The 18,002-nt window shown below is 36.9% G+C and overlaps 1 protein-coding gene across 1 annotated transcript in view; it reads left to right on the top strand.

The window, feature by feature from the left end:
• Nucleotides 1-18,002, top strand: part of Rcd5 (microspherule protein Rcd5) — a 61,291-nt gene that overhangs the window by 14,420 nt on the left and 28,869 nt on the right. Inside the window, exons 4-6 of the mRNA XM_081755707.1 lie at nucleotides 3,599-3,768; nucleotides 4,103-4,321; nucleotides 6,931-7,069. Coding sequence (XP_081611833.1) covers nucleotides 3,599-3,768; nucleotides 4,103-4,321; nucleotides 6,931-7,069 — 528 coding nt within the window. The remainder of the gene's footprint in view (nucleotides 1-3,598; nucleotides 3,769-4,102; nucleotides 4,322-6,930; nucleotides 7,070-18,002) is intronic.

Here is an 18,002-nt window from a genome sequence, read left to right on the forward strand (position 1 = left end):
TCTTCAGCTTCGAGTTATCGTGGTCTCACTGTATAATGATTGCTCGACTAACGGGAATTCTTTCTGTATTTTCACCAAAGGTTACTTTACTAATAACACGCTAAGAAAGATTATCAGTGTTTCTCATTGTCCCCATCTTGGATTTAGACGCATTTTTCTTCTGCCGCACGTGATGTAGAGTACAGGGTGCTACACGGTTACTACGAAAGGTAGAAAGTTACGGTTTGTATTATCTTAAAGCAGAGCTATTGGTCTTTCATACGACATATTGTAATGCGTCATTTTTCACTAACGCTTGGTGTTACATTACAGGTTTAAGTGTTATTTTATTGTTCACTTTATATACATCTCACTTTAACCTAAATATGTTTGACATTTTAAATAAATCAGCTCTAATTTTTCAGTCACAGTTAGTTGGTCACGAGGTCAGCATCTAGCACCACATAAAATAAAAATTAAGGCTACAGAAAATCATGTGAAATGTACTAGAAATTTTCGTCTCAAAAGAAGTTTACATTTAAATTTCTGATTTTACGATTTCGATTGTAAACCGTGAGCTGAGGAATTTACTTCGGATATAATTTTGCAGAAACTACAGGTAATATCCATCTTTAATTATTTAAGGTTAGTTGGACCAAGACGTTTGTTTAATCACTCCGTAGTCTAATGAAACCAGGCAAAACTAGTTCATGAACAACAAATGAACGCAGTTTAAAACTAAACCGTAAGCGTGTGGGCCACGGAGAGGTGCAGCAGATAAAATGCGTAGTAGCCAACTACGATCACCACTGCACCTAATTGCACTGCCACATTAGAATTATCTTAGTTTATGCCGAATAAGGAGCAATCGTCCACGCCACCTTCCGCAACTCGAGAAAATGTTCAAAGACAAAAGATTGGTATTATTTATCGAAAATTTCTTCTGGAAAGAAACGTGGGAACTCTCAATTGAAATAAAACTTCAGTAAAATTAGCATACGTTGATGAAACTCCATCTCTCACAAATCAAAAAAAAAAAAAAAAGTTTCGAATGAAATTTACTGATTTCCCCCACGTAGAATCCGATTGTGCAATTTTAAAAAAAAATGAGAGTTCCCATTTAAGATTTCAGATTTGTCTTCCACCCTACTCACAGGAAGCGAAATAGAAAATTTTATTAAGGTGAATTTTCCCCTCCAAAATATTAACGTTTTATTTCGAATTTTTTTTCTGATTTCTCCAGATATTTTGCAGTCACAAATTAGAAAACACCCTGCATGTAAGAATGTTGAAAGCCTGTAAATCGTTAATCAGTGCAAACCACAATATTAAATCCATCAAGCTTATATTCAACTAGTAGGAGTATCTAGGGTCAAAATTTCCTCCTGCTCCCCCTATTGAGAAGTTTGACCTTGATTTTATTTTTCGGAACCAAAAATTGACGTGAAGAACTTCGGAGTACAGCTATTTCACTATTTCTGAAAACCCTTCTAGCCATTGTTCTTGTGCAGGAAACCAGATCTTGTGGTTTCAAGTGCTTCAGATTTTACAGGCTTTCGAAATTGGCAAATTTTGTACTTTCGATTGCTTCATTCGATATATTTGTAAAACCTCTCTTACTAACAAATTATCCTATCTTTATGTGTATTTTGTGAAAGGCCAATATCTGTGCTTTAAAGTAGTACGAAGAGCAACTTTCTATCTTTCGTAGTAGCGTTAAACTAAAAATGCAATTTCACTTCAGAGGGCAGACTGGGCAGCGTAGTAGTTTGCACACCTACACGATAAGCGGGAGACCCGAGTCGATTCTCAGCTCAGTCCCGTACTGTTTCACTCCAAATTCTCATTTTATTCACAGTTATAAAGAGTATGGTGAAAGGAAATCGTGCCTCCCATTTTCTCATATAATTGCTTATTTTGAATGTTCTCATGCACGTGAGCTCAGGTTCAGGTATTTGTCAAAAGTTTAAATCCTAAAATATCTGTAGATACCATATAACTAGAATAGTCCCCACGTTTCAAACTTGTGATATTACTGAAAAGACACTTAATAGTGCTTCCAACAATTTACTGAAAAATGGAGTTAACTCTCGAAAATCGGAAGTTAATTTTTGATTGGACGTAAGAAATACGTATTAATAAGTCAATACTAACGTGGAAGTATTCCTGTCAACTCACATATATTTCTGACACAGATCTCGAGTGTCTTTCGTTAGGATGGTTCAAGCTTAATACATTGACAGCGGCAGTGTAAAACTGAGTTTGGATATCAGTGCTATACGAGTTTTCCGTGTGTCTCGTTGAAGGTTACCACATGGATGCTAGTAATGTTAAAAATCTGTACAAACGAAAATACCAGAAACGCACAGAGGTAATACAATGCATACAATGGCACCGCACAGAAATAAAATATCGCACGAGCCACCGGTGACTCGTAACGCAGCGAACGTGTTAAATCAAGTTAAACTGGTGGTAAATCACATGCTCTAGTATCATACCTCAGCTGTATTAAAATAATTATGGAAAGGGTCTATTCGGTTTGCCATAAGGACCAGACTGTGTCACGTGGTCAGGTCAAAAGTCACGTTGCGTGTTAAATCGAGTCTGGAGATTCCAAATCCAGATATGAGATATTTCAAGCACATACTATCCGCGTGGGGCTGCCGGGAAGAAGATGCATATACTTTATCATTATAATCGATTTTACTCAAACAACTTGACTTTTGACGATGTTCTATCCATATTTACCTTACATGTGCTATACATCGTTTTTAAGCTCTTCGTTATGTCTCTGCAATAAGCTTTCAATTAGCCATCTCCTTATGATGCTTCTGAGATATGTGGACGACTTCCGTTTTTCATTGACTTCTTTTTTGAATGTAGAATCAACATAATCTGTTTCATATTTAAACCGAATTTCAGCCATCTCCCTTTTTTAGTTTCTGAGATAAGTGGAGGAATTATTTGTTTTTCATAGATTTTCCATTGACATTAATGTTAATGTTTCGTGCTTCTTTTACTATGTTCCATCCATTTTAGGACAATTTGATTTTGGAATATAGAATCTACATAGTCTCTTTTACATTTGAGCTGAATTGCAGCCATTCCCCCAAAAGTCTGTTCTGTTCACATCATTGCAACCGGATGGGCCCTTTGTAGACATCGGTACTATTTACAATAACAGAAAATTCCTATAACACAAGAGCAGATAGAAACCTTTGTGGGAAAATCTGTTATTGTAAATAGTACTGATATCTATAAATTTGAATAATTATTTTTATACCACAGAAGTCCTATACTAGAATATATGCATTTACTATCAGATTAATATGATTGAAGCTTTGATCCACTTAGACGAAGGGTTTCGAGAGTTGTGCCAAAAATATAGATGAGCATTTGAAGATAATTTCGGTCTCACAGAAATAATTCAAAGTTTCAAGAGGTAATAACTCGAAAATTAGTGTTTATTATTGCTATTCATAAAGCACTTAAGGTAAGATGTTATGAATTATCCTTTTAACTGTAGATTGTCTAAAGAAAGCAGCAAAAAACAATTAAAAACTGAAGGGAAAAAAATAACCAATGTGAGAAACATTCTATATGGTATTAATTTTTGCAGATGTAGGTACAAGTGGTATTATCCCTGCCACTTTACCATCAGAAGCTCGAAGACGATCGAAACCAGGTCGAAGCAGAAGAAAGCCTCGTCACGCTCACAACGTTGCAGCGAAAGACTTAGGACGATGGAAGCCCACCGATGATTTAGCATTGATCATAAATGTTCAACAGGTAAAGTGGCATTGACATTGTGTTGTTGCATGATTTGACATTGAAAAGTAATTATCAACTTTGTATTGAAATTTTGATCTAATAGTAATTTGTGCAGTCACTAGCAAGATAGACAAGGTTTCTGGGACTGCAACACACCATAAGAAGTAGATGTCTTTTTACAAACCTATCTATGAACAGGTACTATGTAGATTTTAATAGACAGTTTCCGTTACAAGAAAAGTAGACACTCAAATTTTTTGAAGATCACTATGCTGTACATACGGTATGTCATACTTTTTCCCATACAAGTTTCAATACTGACTACACTATTTTTTTCTTCTTTCTTGTGTAGACTAATGACCTGCGGATGGTTCACCGAGGAGTCAAGTTCTCTTGTAAGTTTACTGTACAGGAAATTCAGCAACGATGGTACGCTTTACTTTATGATCCAGCAGTGTCGAGAATTGCTGTACAGGCGATGAAAAACTTACATCCGGAAGTAATATCAGCTGTACAAAGCAGAGCCTTGTATACTCGAGCTGAGGAAGAACTTCTGGGTACTGTGAAATCTGTAAGTTATTTGATTGTCCTCTTGTTTTTTTACATTAATTTTACCTCCAAGTTTTGGATATCCTAGTAATTGTAACTATGACACTATAGCTCTTCAGGATGTGAAGACAAGTTGCATTTTCAACTGGTTGTACTGATATTTACTTTTAGGCGTCTTATAGTTCATTTCTAAGGTGCTGATATATATAACAATTCCTCTCATATAATTTAGAAAGACCTACTTATTTGATTCAGCAAGTGAAAATAATAAGCTCTTAGAAAACATACTTTTTGAAATATTGAACTTAACAATGCCACAACCACTTCATTTAATAGGATGCATAATCAATGTTCATTAAAAATATATTTATCCTAAGTCATCATCATTATCATAGATATTTTGCCATTATTGGCAGGTTATTTGCTGCAACTGAGAAGCTTTCATACGCCACGGTCTTCAGCTAACCTCTTCGTCTTCACGTGCAATTTTTCTGCTTTGATATCATTCATGAATTGTAGCCTTCACCTCCATCTCTTTCACCATATCCTCTAATATGTCCCTCATAATATAGTTCCTTCTCAGGCAATGTCCCGACCAGTTTCTCTTTCTTTTTTTCAATAACATCTTAAATTGTTCTTTTCTCCCCCACCATTTTTAACACCTTCTTATTCGTTTTCCACCCAACCCAGGTAATTATCTTTATTCTTCTCCACATCGTTATTTCGAAAGCTTCCAGTGGTTTTTCATCATTTTTGCGAAATGTCTATGTTTGAGCCCCATACAGTACAATACTGCACACCAAGCATTTTATGAGTTTTTCTCAATTCTTTATCCAAGAACCCATAAAATAGCTTTTTCTTTCTCTTAAAGACTTCTTTTGCTATTCATATCCTTGCTTTTATTTCACGTTCGCACTTCATTTCATCACTAATAATACTACCCAGGTATCGAATACTAAAGATATACCACATTGACTTGAGCCCTAGCCTTCCGTTGCAAGCGCTGCTATCGGCTGAAGGAAATCCACTCGCTTTCTCCTGCTTGGCAACAGCTGAATCCTTATTGGCTCAACGCGTGGGTGTGTAAGGGTGTGAGCTTTAGTTCGCATTTTTGCCACGGCTCAAGACATTTTGGCAGCACAATAGTCACCTGTTCTATTGTCTCCCCTTCTACTTCTATGTTTGACGCCTACCGCTTCGTTCCAGTCTTTTTTTTTCTAACATTTATTTTCGTAGCCCTTCATCAAGATTTCTAATATCTTATTGATTTCTTTTTTCAGATTCCTCAATAAGCGTCATATTATCTACAAACCTTATACAACTAATCATTCGACCTCCTACCGAAATGCCGTCTTTATTAAATAGGCTCTTTTTCACCATCTCTTCTAGATAGATATTAAATATTGTTGGTGAGATACAGCATCCCTATCGAACTCAGCTTCCAATTGCACTCTTCTCTTGTCATTTCCTTCCTTATTCTAAGAAATTACTTGTTTGTTCATATGTAAGTTTCTTATGAATCTTTGATCTTTCCATTCCAACCCAACCATCTGTAGAACTCCCAACAACAATTCCCAGTTCACGCTGTCAAAAGTATTTTCTGAATCTATAAATACAGCATACATCTCTTTCACTTTTTCTATAAAACTTTCATCGATTACCCTTAATAATTCAAGTGCATCTCTTGTGCCCTTACCTCTCCTGAAATCGAATTGATCCCCCTCAGCTTTTTCATTTGTTCTTCCTACAATCTTCTGTTGAGTATTCGAAGTATAGGTTTTCCTGCGTGCGATATGAGACTAATAGTTCTATAATCCTCATCTTTCTGATTTCGAATTCTTAACCATCGGTATCATGATCGTCTTCAGGAAATTTTTTGACCAATCTTCTGTTTCATATGTTTCATTGCACAGTCGGAACAGTTCTTTCGTGCCCTTGTTTCCCATATTCTTAATAAATTCGATTAGTATATTATCTGTCCCGGTTGCTTTTCCATTCCTAATCTCGGATATTCATCTTCCTAAGACTTCACTTCTCCCACTGACTACCTTCTTATTCTTATTTTCTGCTGCCATCGTAATATTCTCTTGTTTCTTCCGAAGTTTTATAGATTTCACCTCTTGGTACATTTCCCCATATTTCCCATCTCTTTCTAATTCTTTTGTATCCTCTCATATTCTTTTGTAAAACTCTTCTCTTAGTCTTGTCTATTTCCCATCATAACTTGTTTAACTTCCCGAACATCTTTCGGCTTTTTCCTTTATTAATTTGTTTCCACACTCTTTTCCCTCATTTTCTGCAACATCTGTTCTGAAAGCACCCAGAATTACCCAGATGTGAACGTTTAGGCTTAAAAGAGGTGTGATATTGAGAAGATAATAATCAACTGGATGTAGTTCCATAAACAACAACAACCATGATGATGATGATGATGCTTTTTTGAAAGCATCTATGCCAAGAATGGCTTTTTTTGCCGAAACGTTCATAGTTGCAGATTATTTTACTGTTTATTTTACTTGTGGTGACGTGTTTGAAAATAGTTTTGACCTCATATAAATTGTGTTTGAATAAGCCTAGGTATTTTCATAAACCAGAAATTGCACAATCTTCAGTATTTATTTTTCCTTTCAGACTTCGCAACCAACAATCGAGACGTTCCAAGATCTTTTGGATCAACATAATCCTCTGTTCTATCCATCTCGAACTGCCAAAGCACTGTACACGCACTGGCAGCTTATGAAGCAGTATCACTTGTTGCCAGATCAGTCGGGTAAGGATGCGAGAAACAAGTTTTTTATTTATTTATGTTGGAACAGATTAGCGTCCCTTTTCTAAATTGAGCTGTACGAAACGAGAACCTAGCTTAACGCGACATTTGAACTAGATAAACTCGACCAGGGATCGAACTAGGAAGCAAGTAGTATAATTGGAAATTCCAGGATTGATTTGCTGAACTATGTACACCTTGTCTCAAAAAGGTTGAGCGCATTCTTTACTGGTGTTTTGAGGCAATAATTTTCTAAGTCCAGCTTCGGGTATCTTCGGGAAAAAGTAAGTCAGGTTCGAACCTCCAAGCCAGCCTTTGCAATCGGGAAAAAGTTTGCAGATGTGTTTTTCTTCTTTTAAATATAATAAGACTTGTTACCAAGTGTTTAAAAAAGCAACATTGATTGAAATACTTAATGATACAATATTTCGAAACCTTTTTTTTCAATCTCAGCACATGCTTGTTTGTCATTTAGCTCTCCATACGTAATGGAACATTTAAATACGTTAACGAATCTTTCCATATGTAAAAGAATGCTCAAAGTTAAGAAATAGAACATAATTATCGCCTGAGTACTAAAATAAAAGTCAAAGTAGAACATAAACGGCGTTTGTAATGGATATGAATGTCATAATTATCTTGAGATCCGTTATACATCGCTAGAAGGTTGTGTTAGCTCATTGGTAAGCTGTCGGATTTCAAATCATAAGGTTGAGGGTTCGAATCCCGTCTAGGCTAATCCTTTTTTTAAAATTATATTTTCCGCAATGCATGAAAAATTATATAAAATAATTACATTAGAATACATAAGTTGTGTATATATAACATAATCATTGCAGAACATAGTAATTATTATGTTTAAAATATAACATCTGAGATAATTTTCACAGTAATTCGGTATTATATATGAGGATGTAAATACAAGTTAAGAAACTCGTTCAATAGTTATAAATAAATCATGTAGTGTATTTATTTGCAGCTATTTGTCATATAGAGGGTAATTCTCAACATTCATAATACAGAATGTCATTTATGTTCTTGAAAAGTTATTTGATGATAAACAGAAGTTATAAACAGAGAATGCAAAGTCGGAACGCTCGCAAAAAAAATTCATGAACCCCAAAGGTCACGTGAGCAGACTGGAATTGTCCTTATGAAGCATGCCACAGCAGAAAGTCTTTACATAGATTTTCAATTCAATTCTTGATATATGCTTTTGCAATGTGGAGGTGGTGATGCCTTGAGTCGCCCTCTCTCGCTCGCTCGCTCTCTATTTATACAGAATATAAAAGTGGATTTATGTGTGTATTTCAACATAATTCTGATATATCTAGAGCAATTTTAACTATATTTCTTACAGTATGGAAAAAGAGTACTGTCGGGATACATATCAAAAATGCTAGAAACGGGTCGATATTAGTATCGAATCTATAGTTTCGTGGTCGCTTAGGTGAATAGTTCTATTTTCAATTCAAGTCCAATTAAGCTTCCATTAGCACCCAGGGTGGTTACGTAGCGACATAAAGATATCGAAATCATTCGATATTAGAATCGAATCGTAAGTTTTCAGCGCCGCTAACAGTGCAGCATTTCCCATTAGTCCACATTAGTCCACATTTCACATTAGTCCCATTGCCTAGAGGGCAACATATTTGCAGAGTGCAAAGTTTAAAACTTGAATAATATTTTAATTTTTTCCGTATGAAAAAGTTATAAATCAAGAGCAAATATACTATTTCACGAACAATCCTCTTTTACTATTTTAATATGTTTAATAATAGCATAAGAAATCTAATAGTAATTCAGAACATGTTTCACAGTTGTTATTTTTTGTTACATAGTTGTAGCTGTAGCATGTAGTGAGTGGAATTTAACTGTAATAAATTCACTAATTAACCATATTCGAATTAAGTTTTATTTTTAAGTTCGGGATGAAGGGGTGGAGAAATATGTAGTTATTGGGGGCACCGAGCTTTTCTACATTTTACTTTCAAGATCTCCATTTTTCTTTTGTCATTTGTTTCTAATAAAAAAAAGTTCAGTCACTTTTGGATTGTCATAGGATAGTAGGAGTTGGATTTTGGGATGCAGCCTGTGAGATTCTAGAGGAGCTAACTGCTTGAAAAAATATTTTTGAATCATCTGTAACATATGAAATAAGGATATGTATCATAAAAAATTGAAAGTAACTATGTCTGCGTAATCATCACGGTCAAATTGCAAAGTCAAATGAATTGACGTTTGGTATATAATCAGGCTCCATTCCCAACTGGGAAGTTACCATACGCGTGTCACTTTCATTATAATACATATCCTTAGGGGGAGTAGAAGTCCGAATTTTTGCGAAAAATTTAGTATCTTACAAGCCGTTCAACTGAGAGCTGAAATTCAACATATAACTCTTTATTAAAAATAAAGAAAATATGTCCTGGCATTTTTTAAAATTATCTTTTATGAGCGGGGGGACGGGGGTGCATTTTCTATATATTGGAAATTGGTAGTGGGTTGATTTGTAAAAATAATCGAAAACGATTGATATTAGTTGAGAAACAAATTGAGTAATGCAAACTAAAGTTCTTTTTGAATTTTATACCCACTGCTTTCTATTTATAATTGCTGAAGCTGGTGCCATAAAGTTAGAGAAAAATGGCCATAAAATTTGTATTCTAAACTTAATTACATGGGCATTTTCAATTAGTACGGCATGCTTAATTATATAGAAAATTAGTTTCTCTCTCTCTCTCTCTCTCTCTCTCTTTTTTTTTTTTTTTTTACGTTGGTCTACTTTTCCTTGATTTGAAACTTTCAAATTTCACCCTATTTTCTACTGAAATGTGTCTTTAAGGCTACAAAGAAATAATTATATATGATAAATTTAAATTCATTTTAATTTGGAAGATGAGAAACACTTTGCCATTATATATCGTAAAGGTCAGACCCACCAGTATTGTAACAGAGAGGTGCTTGAGCCATTGACGGTAGAAATTCAAACTCCGATAAGTGATAATTTCACAGTCTTGTTTTATTACAAGTGTAATCTCTTTAGTCAATGGAGAGGAGGACGTGGGCCATCGGTCAGAGTTGATGTCGATGGGTTTTGGTGGTTCGGAGTTGGTCGCAATGGTTCAGAGTGGTTCATAGTTGGTGGTGGGTCAGAGTGGATCACGATGGTTGATGGGTCAGAGTGGGCCAATGGGGCATTTGGGTGGTGGGTGATAGTGGGTCATGGTGGGTCGTGGATCAAATTTTCATTGACCCACACCATCTCTGGTTAAAATTGTACTAAAGATAAGAGGCACCGAAGATGTATGTCGGCTATTATGCTCAAATTTTGCTCATGGATAGTACTCCACCAGGAAGCAATAAATCTGAAACGGTTCACGGTATCACCTTCTAGAACTCGAGATGAAGGGGTTTGTCTGATTGGCTAAATTAAGACGTCAATGATTTATCCTTCAACAACCAAGCTTTTTATGATCGTTTCCGTGGGGAAGTCAGGAGAACACAATCCTAGTAATCGTAATATTGATAGTTTGCGTCCACCCCGGGTATTTGTTTTGTGTTTTTTTGATTCAGCTAAATATAAACAAATCACACATATAGGCATTTTGACATATTTTGGGAGAGTAATTTTGTGGTTCGTTGGCGTTTCATCGCGTCTCTGCTGCTGGTGGTAAAGTTTTCAAAATGGAACTTGGGCCACCACGGATCGTCGCTGCGGGGCCACCAATTTCTGGCGAGAGGTCAATAGTTGACCATCTGTAGTCCACCGACGCTTACAGCTTAGAGTAATGAACGATGTCTTTGCCTTGTAGAGTTCATGACAACCGACGTCGGCAGTCAACTAGCTTTTAGTATGCCTTTACTAACCATCTATTGTTCATGTTTGTACACGGTGTTGTAATAATAATAATAATAATAATAATAATAATAATAATAATAATAATAATAATAATAATAATAATAATAATAATAATAATAATAATAATAATTATTATTATTATTATTATTATTATTATTATTATTATTATTATTATTATTTGTAGTAATAGTAGTATAATTGATGATAGAATAATTATTGTCTATGTATTGTCTAGGTAGGACTACACACAGGATTTGGCTCGTTTTGGTTCGACTTGACTCTAATCCGAGTCGAGTTGGAAGATATTTTTCGCGCCGAGTCCAAGAGTAGACCTCAAAGATGTCTGTTTCGAGTCGAGTCGAGTTTCAAAGGAAAGTCGTTCGTGCCCATCCCTACTAATGAGAGCTTAATCGGAGTTAAGCGAAATTGAAAGTCTCACTATTTATCTAAGCGACCCCGAAAACTATGAATCTAATATCGATCATTTTCTAGCAATCTTTTATATGTATCCCCCTCCCATTCACCATAGGTAACCCGACAGCAATCTTTTTGAAACTATAAGAAATGTGGTTAAAATTACCCTAGACCAGTGGTTCTCAATATAATTCCTATTACGATCCCCTTTTATCACACGCTCTTGCCAGCGACCCTTTTATAATTTGTTTTATAATAAGCTTGTGTGAGATTTTTAACATACCTATTTCTATAATGGTAGAATCCATTTTTTTGTTTATAGTGAACAGTGCCATGGAAAATCAGTGCCCGGGGCGAGAGTATAGTACGATGTCACCGTATATATGAGTGACGTCGACAGACTAGCTACGAAGCGCCACCATGGTTGGCACGAAGCTCAATAACATTTTCAAAATAAACCCTACTTTTCCTTAATTTTGAGCACATTTTATTACGTTTTTCCTTCTATTTTACACATGTGCACATGTACTTTCCTAACATGAGTAACACACTTCCTCCGAAATGTGTGGCCCCTTTTTTCGGCGCCCGGCACTGACAGTGGATACAGTAACTGTAATATCTATATTCCCAATGTCGAAGGTGCTGGTTCAAGATGGATGTTAAACTCCTTCATTGAAGAGGCCATTAACGTATCCGATCTAAGCCCACAACTTCTTGACCAAATAATAGAATGATCATGCGACAAGTCTTTGCAACTGTAACGAGGACTTGGACTATTTGTAACGAAGACTTGGACAAGTTCTGCCTGATGAGGAGAGAAGAATATCCTGGTCTGGGGATTGCTGCTTTAAAAGTAATAATTCCATTTGCTATATCGTACTTGTGCGAAAGTGTGTTTTTTTATGGTAAACATTAAAACAAAGATAAGAAATCGCTTATCAGTTGAAAATGGTTTGATAATGTTCGTCATGAAGATTGAACCGGACATTGCTGCACTAGTGAAATTACACCATGCTTAGGTATCTCATTAGGTTTTAATTTTAATTGTATTTCAATGTGCAGGTTTTGTTGCATGTGTATTTTTCTAGTATTTCTATATACAGTTCTCATTAGTTTTATATCATACCTCTTTGATTTAAATTCATTTTTAAACAACTCTACTAAGTAACTAACTCTATGGCCTATGGAACCCGGAGGTTCAATGCCGCGTTCACAAAAGCTCTCCACTGACTTCTATCCTTAGCCAATTGGATCCAGTTTCTACTTTGTATTCTTATCTCAGCGAGATCCATCTTAATATTGTCCTCCCATCTGCGCCTAGGTCTTCCTAATGGTCGTTTTCCGATTGGTCTTCCAGTCAAGATTTTGAAAGCGTTTCTACTTTCTTCCATTCTAGCTACATGACCTGCCCACCTAAGCCTTCTAGACTTGACGACCCTAACAATGTTGGGTAAACCGTATAAATTATGTAGTTCCTCGTTATGAAGTTTCCGCCATTTCCCATTCCCGTTCCTCTTGGGTCCGAATATTCGTCTAAAAATCTTGTTCTCAAATACTTTCAGTCTATGTTCTTCCCTCAGAGTAAGCGACCACGTTTCGCAACCATACAGAACAACAGGCATGATGATCGTTTTGTATATTTTAAGCTTCAAATTTCTCGACAGAATTCGCGACGACAAGAGACTTTGAACCGAATAGTAACACGAATTCTACACCCTTTGAAAATGTTCAGTAGACTTATTTTTTATTGTTCTTTACAGTGTGTATAAAAAATAAAAGTATGCTTATCAGAACAAAATTAAAAATAATATTTAAAAATAATATTTAAAAATAATTTCTGGTATTAGATTCTAACTATATTTATCTCTTCCGCCTATCTTCGCGATCCCCTAGGGGCCGCGACTCCCAGGTTGAGATACCCTGCTCTAGGCATACATGAGTTATGTTGGAACATACATACATACACTTTTATGTGTATAAATGCAGATAAGAGAGAGTTGAGAGAGAGCGATTAAGGAATTGCCGCTTTACTTTTGCGATTCGCGAATTTCTTGCGTGACAGTTTGGGGCTAGCTAGTTTTTTGTCTTGGACCACGATCCGATTTTCGATATGCTCTACCTAAACGCTGTAATGCGAATATTGAGAAGTTATCTGCGATGAAAGTAGCTGCAAATAAATACATTACATAACTTATTTATTGCTATTACACGATTTTTTAAATTTGTATTACACACCGACACACATATTCACACATAACACACCGACGTTCTGTCAATACCTCAGATGTTATATTTTAAAGATAAAAATTACTTATGTCGTGAAATGATATGAATATATATATTCAACTGATATATACAACTGATGATATGAATATATATATTCAACTGATATATACAACTGATGAATTGTAATGTAACTATTTTACATAATTTTCATGCATTGAGGAAAGTAGAATATCATAAAAGAATTTCACCTGAACGGGTATCGAACTCACGATTTAAGCGCTCGGTGGTGTACCACTGAGCTAACATGACCGCTTTTCGGAAGCTGCTTCTGAAATATAACTGAGCTCATACGTAAATGCTCTTTTCCGTATGGAAATCACAATGACGAAACGAGAGTGTGAATACATAGTCTCGAAATATTGTATCATTAAGTATTTCAATGTTACTTTTTTCTACACTTAATACCATTTTAACATGTCTTATTATATTTAACAGAAGGAAAAACATATCTGTACATCGTTTCCCGATTACTAAGGTTGGCTTTGGAGGTTCGAACAAGCAGCTTTAGTTTACTGTTTTCCGAAGATACCCGAAGTTGGACTTCGAAAGTGTTTGTCTCAAAACAGCTATCATCATATCGCTCAATCTGTTTGGTATATGGTATATGTTTTTATACGTGTAAAGTCAGTATAACAATTCATTCTTTAAACAGCTTTTCGTATGTACTAATATTTCTTTATAAAAACTGTTTTTAATATTATTATTACGGCGCACCATTTTCAGATTTCTTTCGCGAGTCGTTGACCAAGTCGTTCCCCACCAGCGTTGCCAGACTCACAGCTCGGAATTATTCCAAAACCTGATCGAACTTATGCTAGATTCGGTCAAATTATGCTAGATCCTCATAATTACTAATTCAGGAGTTTAAAAAAACGAAGTTGAGATACGATAACGTAACTTAAAATACACAGAGAGCAAGAATGCATGGATAGAACTCAATACTTCACGCACCAAAATTTTAACTCAACTAAATTAATGCAGTCGTTGCCAGATTCAATGGCGTATATGTCGTATAAATGAATGCAAAGTTTTTGTTTACATATTTTGAAAGAAAATTACTTCGCGGCATAAGCGGAGTTGGGAATCGTCTGCTGGGGGGGTGGGGCAGATTTTTGGTTGGTCTCGGAGCTGTCATTTCAGGAATAAATATGTTGTCAAAAAGTTGGGGGGAGAATGGCCCCCATAGCTCCGCCCATGCGTCGGAGTTAAAGGATTAGAAAACCCTGGGTGGAGCCACAAAAAAGCCCAAAGACGTTTCGAACTTACTTCGAAAAATAAGACTGCCTGTATGGTTTACCGACTGTATGAATCAATGGAAGAAAATACATTTCTGCCGTTCTTTTTCTTCCCACGACCAACTTCTTTCTCATCTCCAGGTTTTACGGCTTTTTGATAAACTTGCTGAAATTGTGCTAGATTTGGGCAGGATGCTAAAAGCAAAATGCTAGATGCTAGAGACATGCAAATTATGCTAGATTTAGCATCATTATGCTAGATCTGGCAACGCTGTTCCCCACAATAGGCGTGTCGTGCAAGTAACCAATCACACGTCAGGTACTAGCTTTTACCTATTGCTTCCTTCTCACAGCTCAGAACATTGGTAACTATGGATAGACGTACAGCAGTAATTACTTTATGGAGTTGGAAGGTTATTCTGCAACTGCAGCTAGCAAGCGAGTAGGTGTCCCGGCCTCTACAGGAAGGCGATGGATTCGGAAATATGGTGCTACAGGTCAGACTGATAATTTACGATCTCCTGGTCGTCCGCATGTGTCAACCGAAGCCCAAGATGCGAGATTAGTAAACGAAGCCCGGTTAGACCCACTAAGGACGTCTAGACAGCTAAGGGAAGTTTCTCTCTTTCCTGGTAGTAAGCATACAGCTCTGCGAAGGCTTCGTCATGCTGGGTTACGTGGCCGTGTTGCTGCCGTGAAGGAAAAACTCTCAGGCGACCACAAAATTTACCGTCTCGCGTTTGCACAGGCGAATGTGGGTCTCAATTGGGAAAACGTAATTTTCTCAGATGAATCCATATTCACAACATCAAAGGAGGGACGCCGTTTTGTGTATCGTCCGAGAGGCACCCGATATGACCATGGATATGTGGCTGCTTGCAATCGCAGTGGCCATGTATCTATTTTATGTTGGGGTTGGATTTCCAGTCGCGGAGCAGGACAGCTTCATAGAATTGAAGGACATCTGGACAATGCTCAGTACTTAGACATTATCAGTAATATCATGGTGCTATCTGTACGAGTATTTCAGCCTGATGGTGTAATTCAGTTCCAGCAATACCAGTCGCCAATACATACTTCCCGTGTGATTCAGGAATGGTTCGCAGGGCACCCTGAGATTGATTTAATCGACTGGCCGCTCGTGGAGCAGACCTCAATCTCATGCAAAATATGTGGGCAGAAGTGAAGCGTACTCTAAGGGAAAGTTGGCCTGAGGCAGATCCACCAAGAACTCAGGATGACCTGTGGCATCTTGTTTCCGAAGCATGGCTGGAGGTAGGGGAAGGAGATAGATTTGTCACCCATGTAATAGATTCCATGCCCAGAAGAATGGAGCGTGTAATAAATTCAGAAGGGTCTTGGACACAATATTAATGTCCCCGCCTTAACTCCCGAAAACAGCCCTTTTCAGGGCTACCTAAACGCTTCTGAAAATATTTCTAGAAGTAAACCACTCCTTGTATCCGATTTCTGTGCAATCCTACCAACAAAAGAATGATAATTAGCTGTAGGCTTTGAACTCAAGACCTCTTTATTGGCAAGTCCGTACTCTACCAGTGAGCTAACATGAACACGCAAACCCAATCTGAAGAAACACGATTTTCAATTTCTGGTATTCGATGACAATGGGTGATATCAATAAAAATAAGTAACTACTCCTGAGAAGTCCTGCTCGAGAATCGGAGTAACTACAGCTGGAGTAATCTCCTCCCTCAATTTCGTATCAATAAAACAAGCCACTACTCAGGTCTAGTCTGCTCCAGATTTATGAACGTTTACTCGCGCTTCCTCTGCACGTAGCACTGAGTCGTATCAATAAAAGAAGTTATTACTCATTTCTCCCATTCATCGCGCAGTCATTTCGTTGTTTTTAATCTATGGCGTAGTATCTTAAAAGCCATGGAAGGGGCAAGTAGCAACGATAGCTTCAATCAAAGTGCATTTGTGGATATTGTAAAAGAGTTTCCAGTGGTACTTTCAAAGTCACAGCTACCAGAAAGTAAACGAAGGAAAGCCGAAACTTTGAAGGTAATTACAGTGAAATGCACCGAAATATCAAATACATCTACGACTGAGATACAAATTCAAAAGAGAATATTTAATATTCGAGCGAGAATAAAAGAAAAATAAAAAAGAAGAAAAAATTAAAAAAAACGGGAAAGAAGAAAGTAATACTAAAACCATGGGAATGAACCTATTTGAGCTGATGGATGTTGATTGGAATCCAGCAATATCAAGATTAACACGACAAGCGCATATCACGTGTTATCCAAGGTCTTTGTAGATTGTTTGGCTTTAAGAACGAAATCAGACACTTGGCTCCTTTGTTTTCTTTTTTAAAAAGTCCAGCCACCCACGTCATAAATCACGTCCATCTGATTGCGTTTTCCACACCATACGTGTCCCCTTTCGCCTTGACATAAACTAAATACATTCTCATGTATACACCCTTTCTATCAACGTTGAGTTGAGTTGATTATTAGTTTAACGTCCTTTTCAGTAGCGTGCCTATATGAGACAGAACCCACTGATTAACGTGGAATCCAAACCACATGAGCTCCTGCCGGGAATCGAACGCGGGTCTCCTATGCCAAAGGCATGTACGCTAACCGCTTAGCCACGAAATAGCTCTTCCTATTAACGTATTACTCTTCAAAATACTAGGTTTCTTTAATGCCACTTGTGTATAGTCAAGTGCTCCGATAGCACCCGGAAATGTATATTGTTCTTGCCACTCTGCCTTTGCTGTTTGTATATTACGCACACTTCCAGAAACAATCCATTTTCAGGTAGTCATAGACAGTACTTTGAGCCATACCAGAATCCCCTAACATTCCGACCTGGAATCCCGGATCACTCACGTAACGCAAGAAAACCCAGGGCACCGATTTTTCTGTAAATTTGGGGGGGAGGGCATTCAGATGCAGAAGGTATATATATCAGGATTTTAAGACAAATTGCACTCTAATTATGTCAAATATTGTATATTCATAAATACAATAGGGAGCCCACATGAGTTTTGGGGAGCCCGGGCCCCCTCAGGATCGGCGCCCTTGAAGAAAACCCGCATCTTTTCATCATTACGTAGTCCATCACCCCGAATTTCGGTTGATTCTCCTTTAAAAATGTTGTGCTAATC

This window comes from Thermobia domestica, chromosome 1, assembly GCF_964235325.1.
Source record: "Thermobia domestica chromosome 1, izTheDome1.hap1.1, whole genome shotgun sequence".
Lineage (NCBI taxonomy): Eukaryota > Metazoa > Arthropoda > Insecta > Zygentoma > Lepismatidae > Thermobia > Thermobia domestica.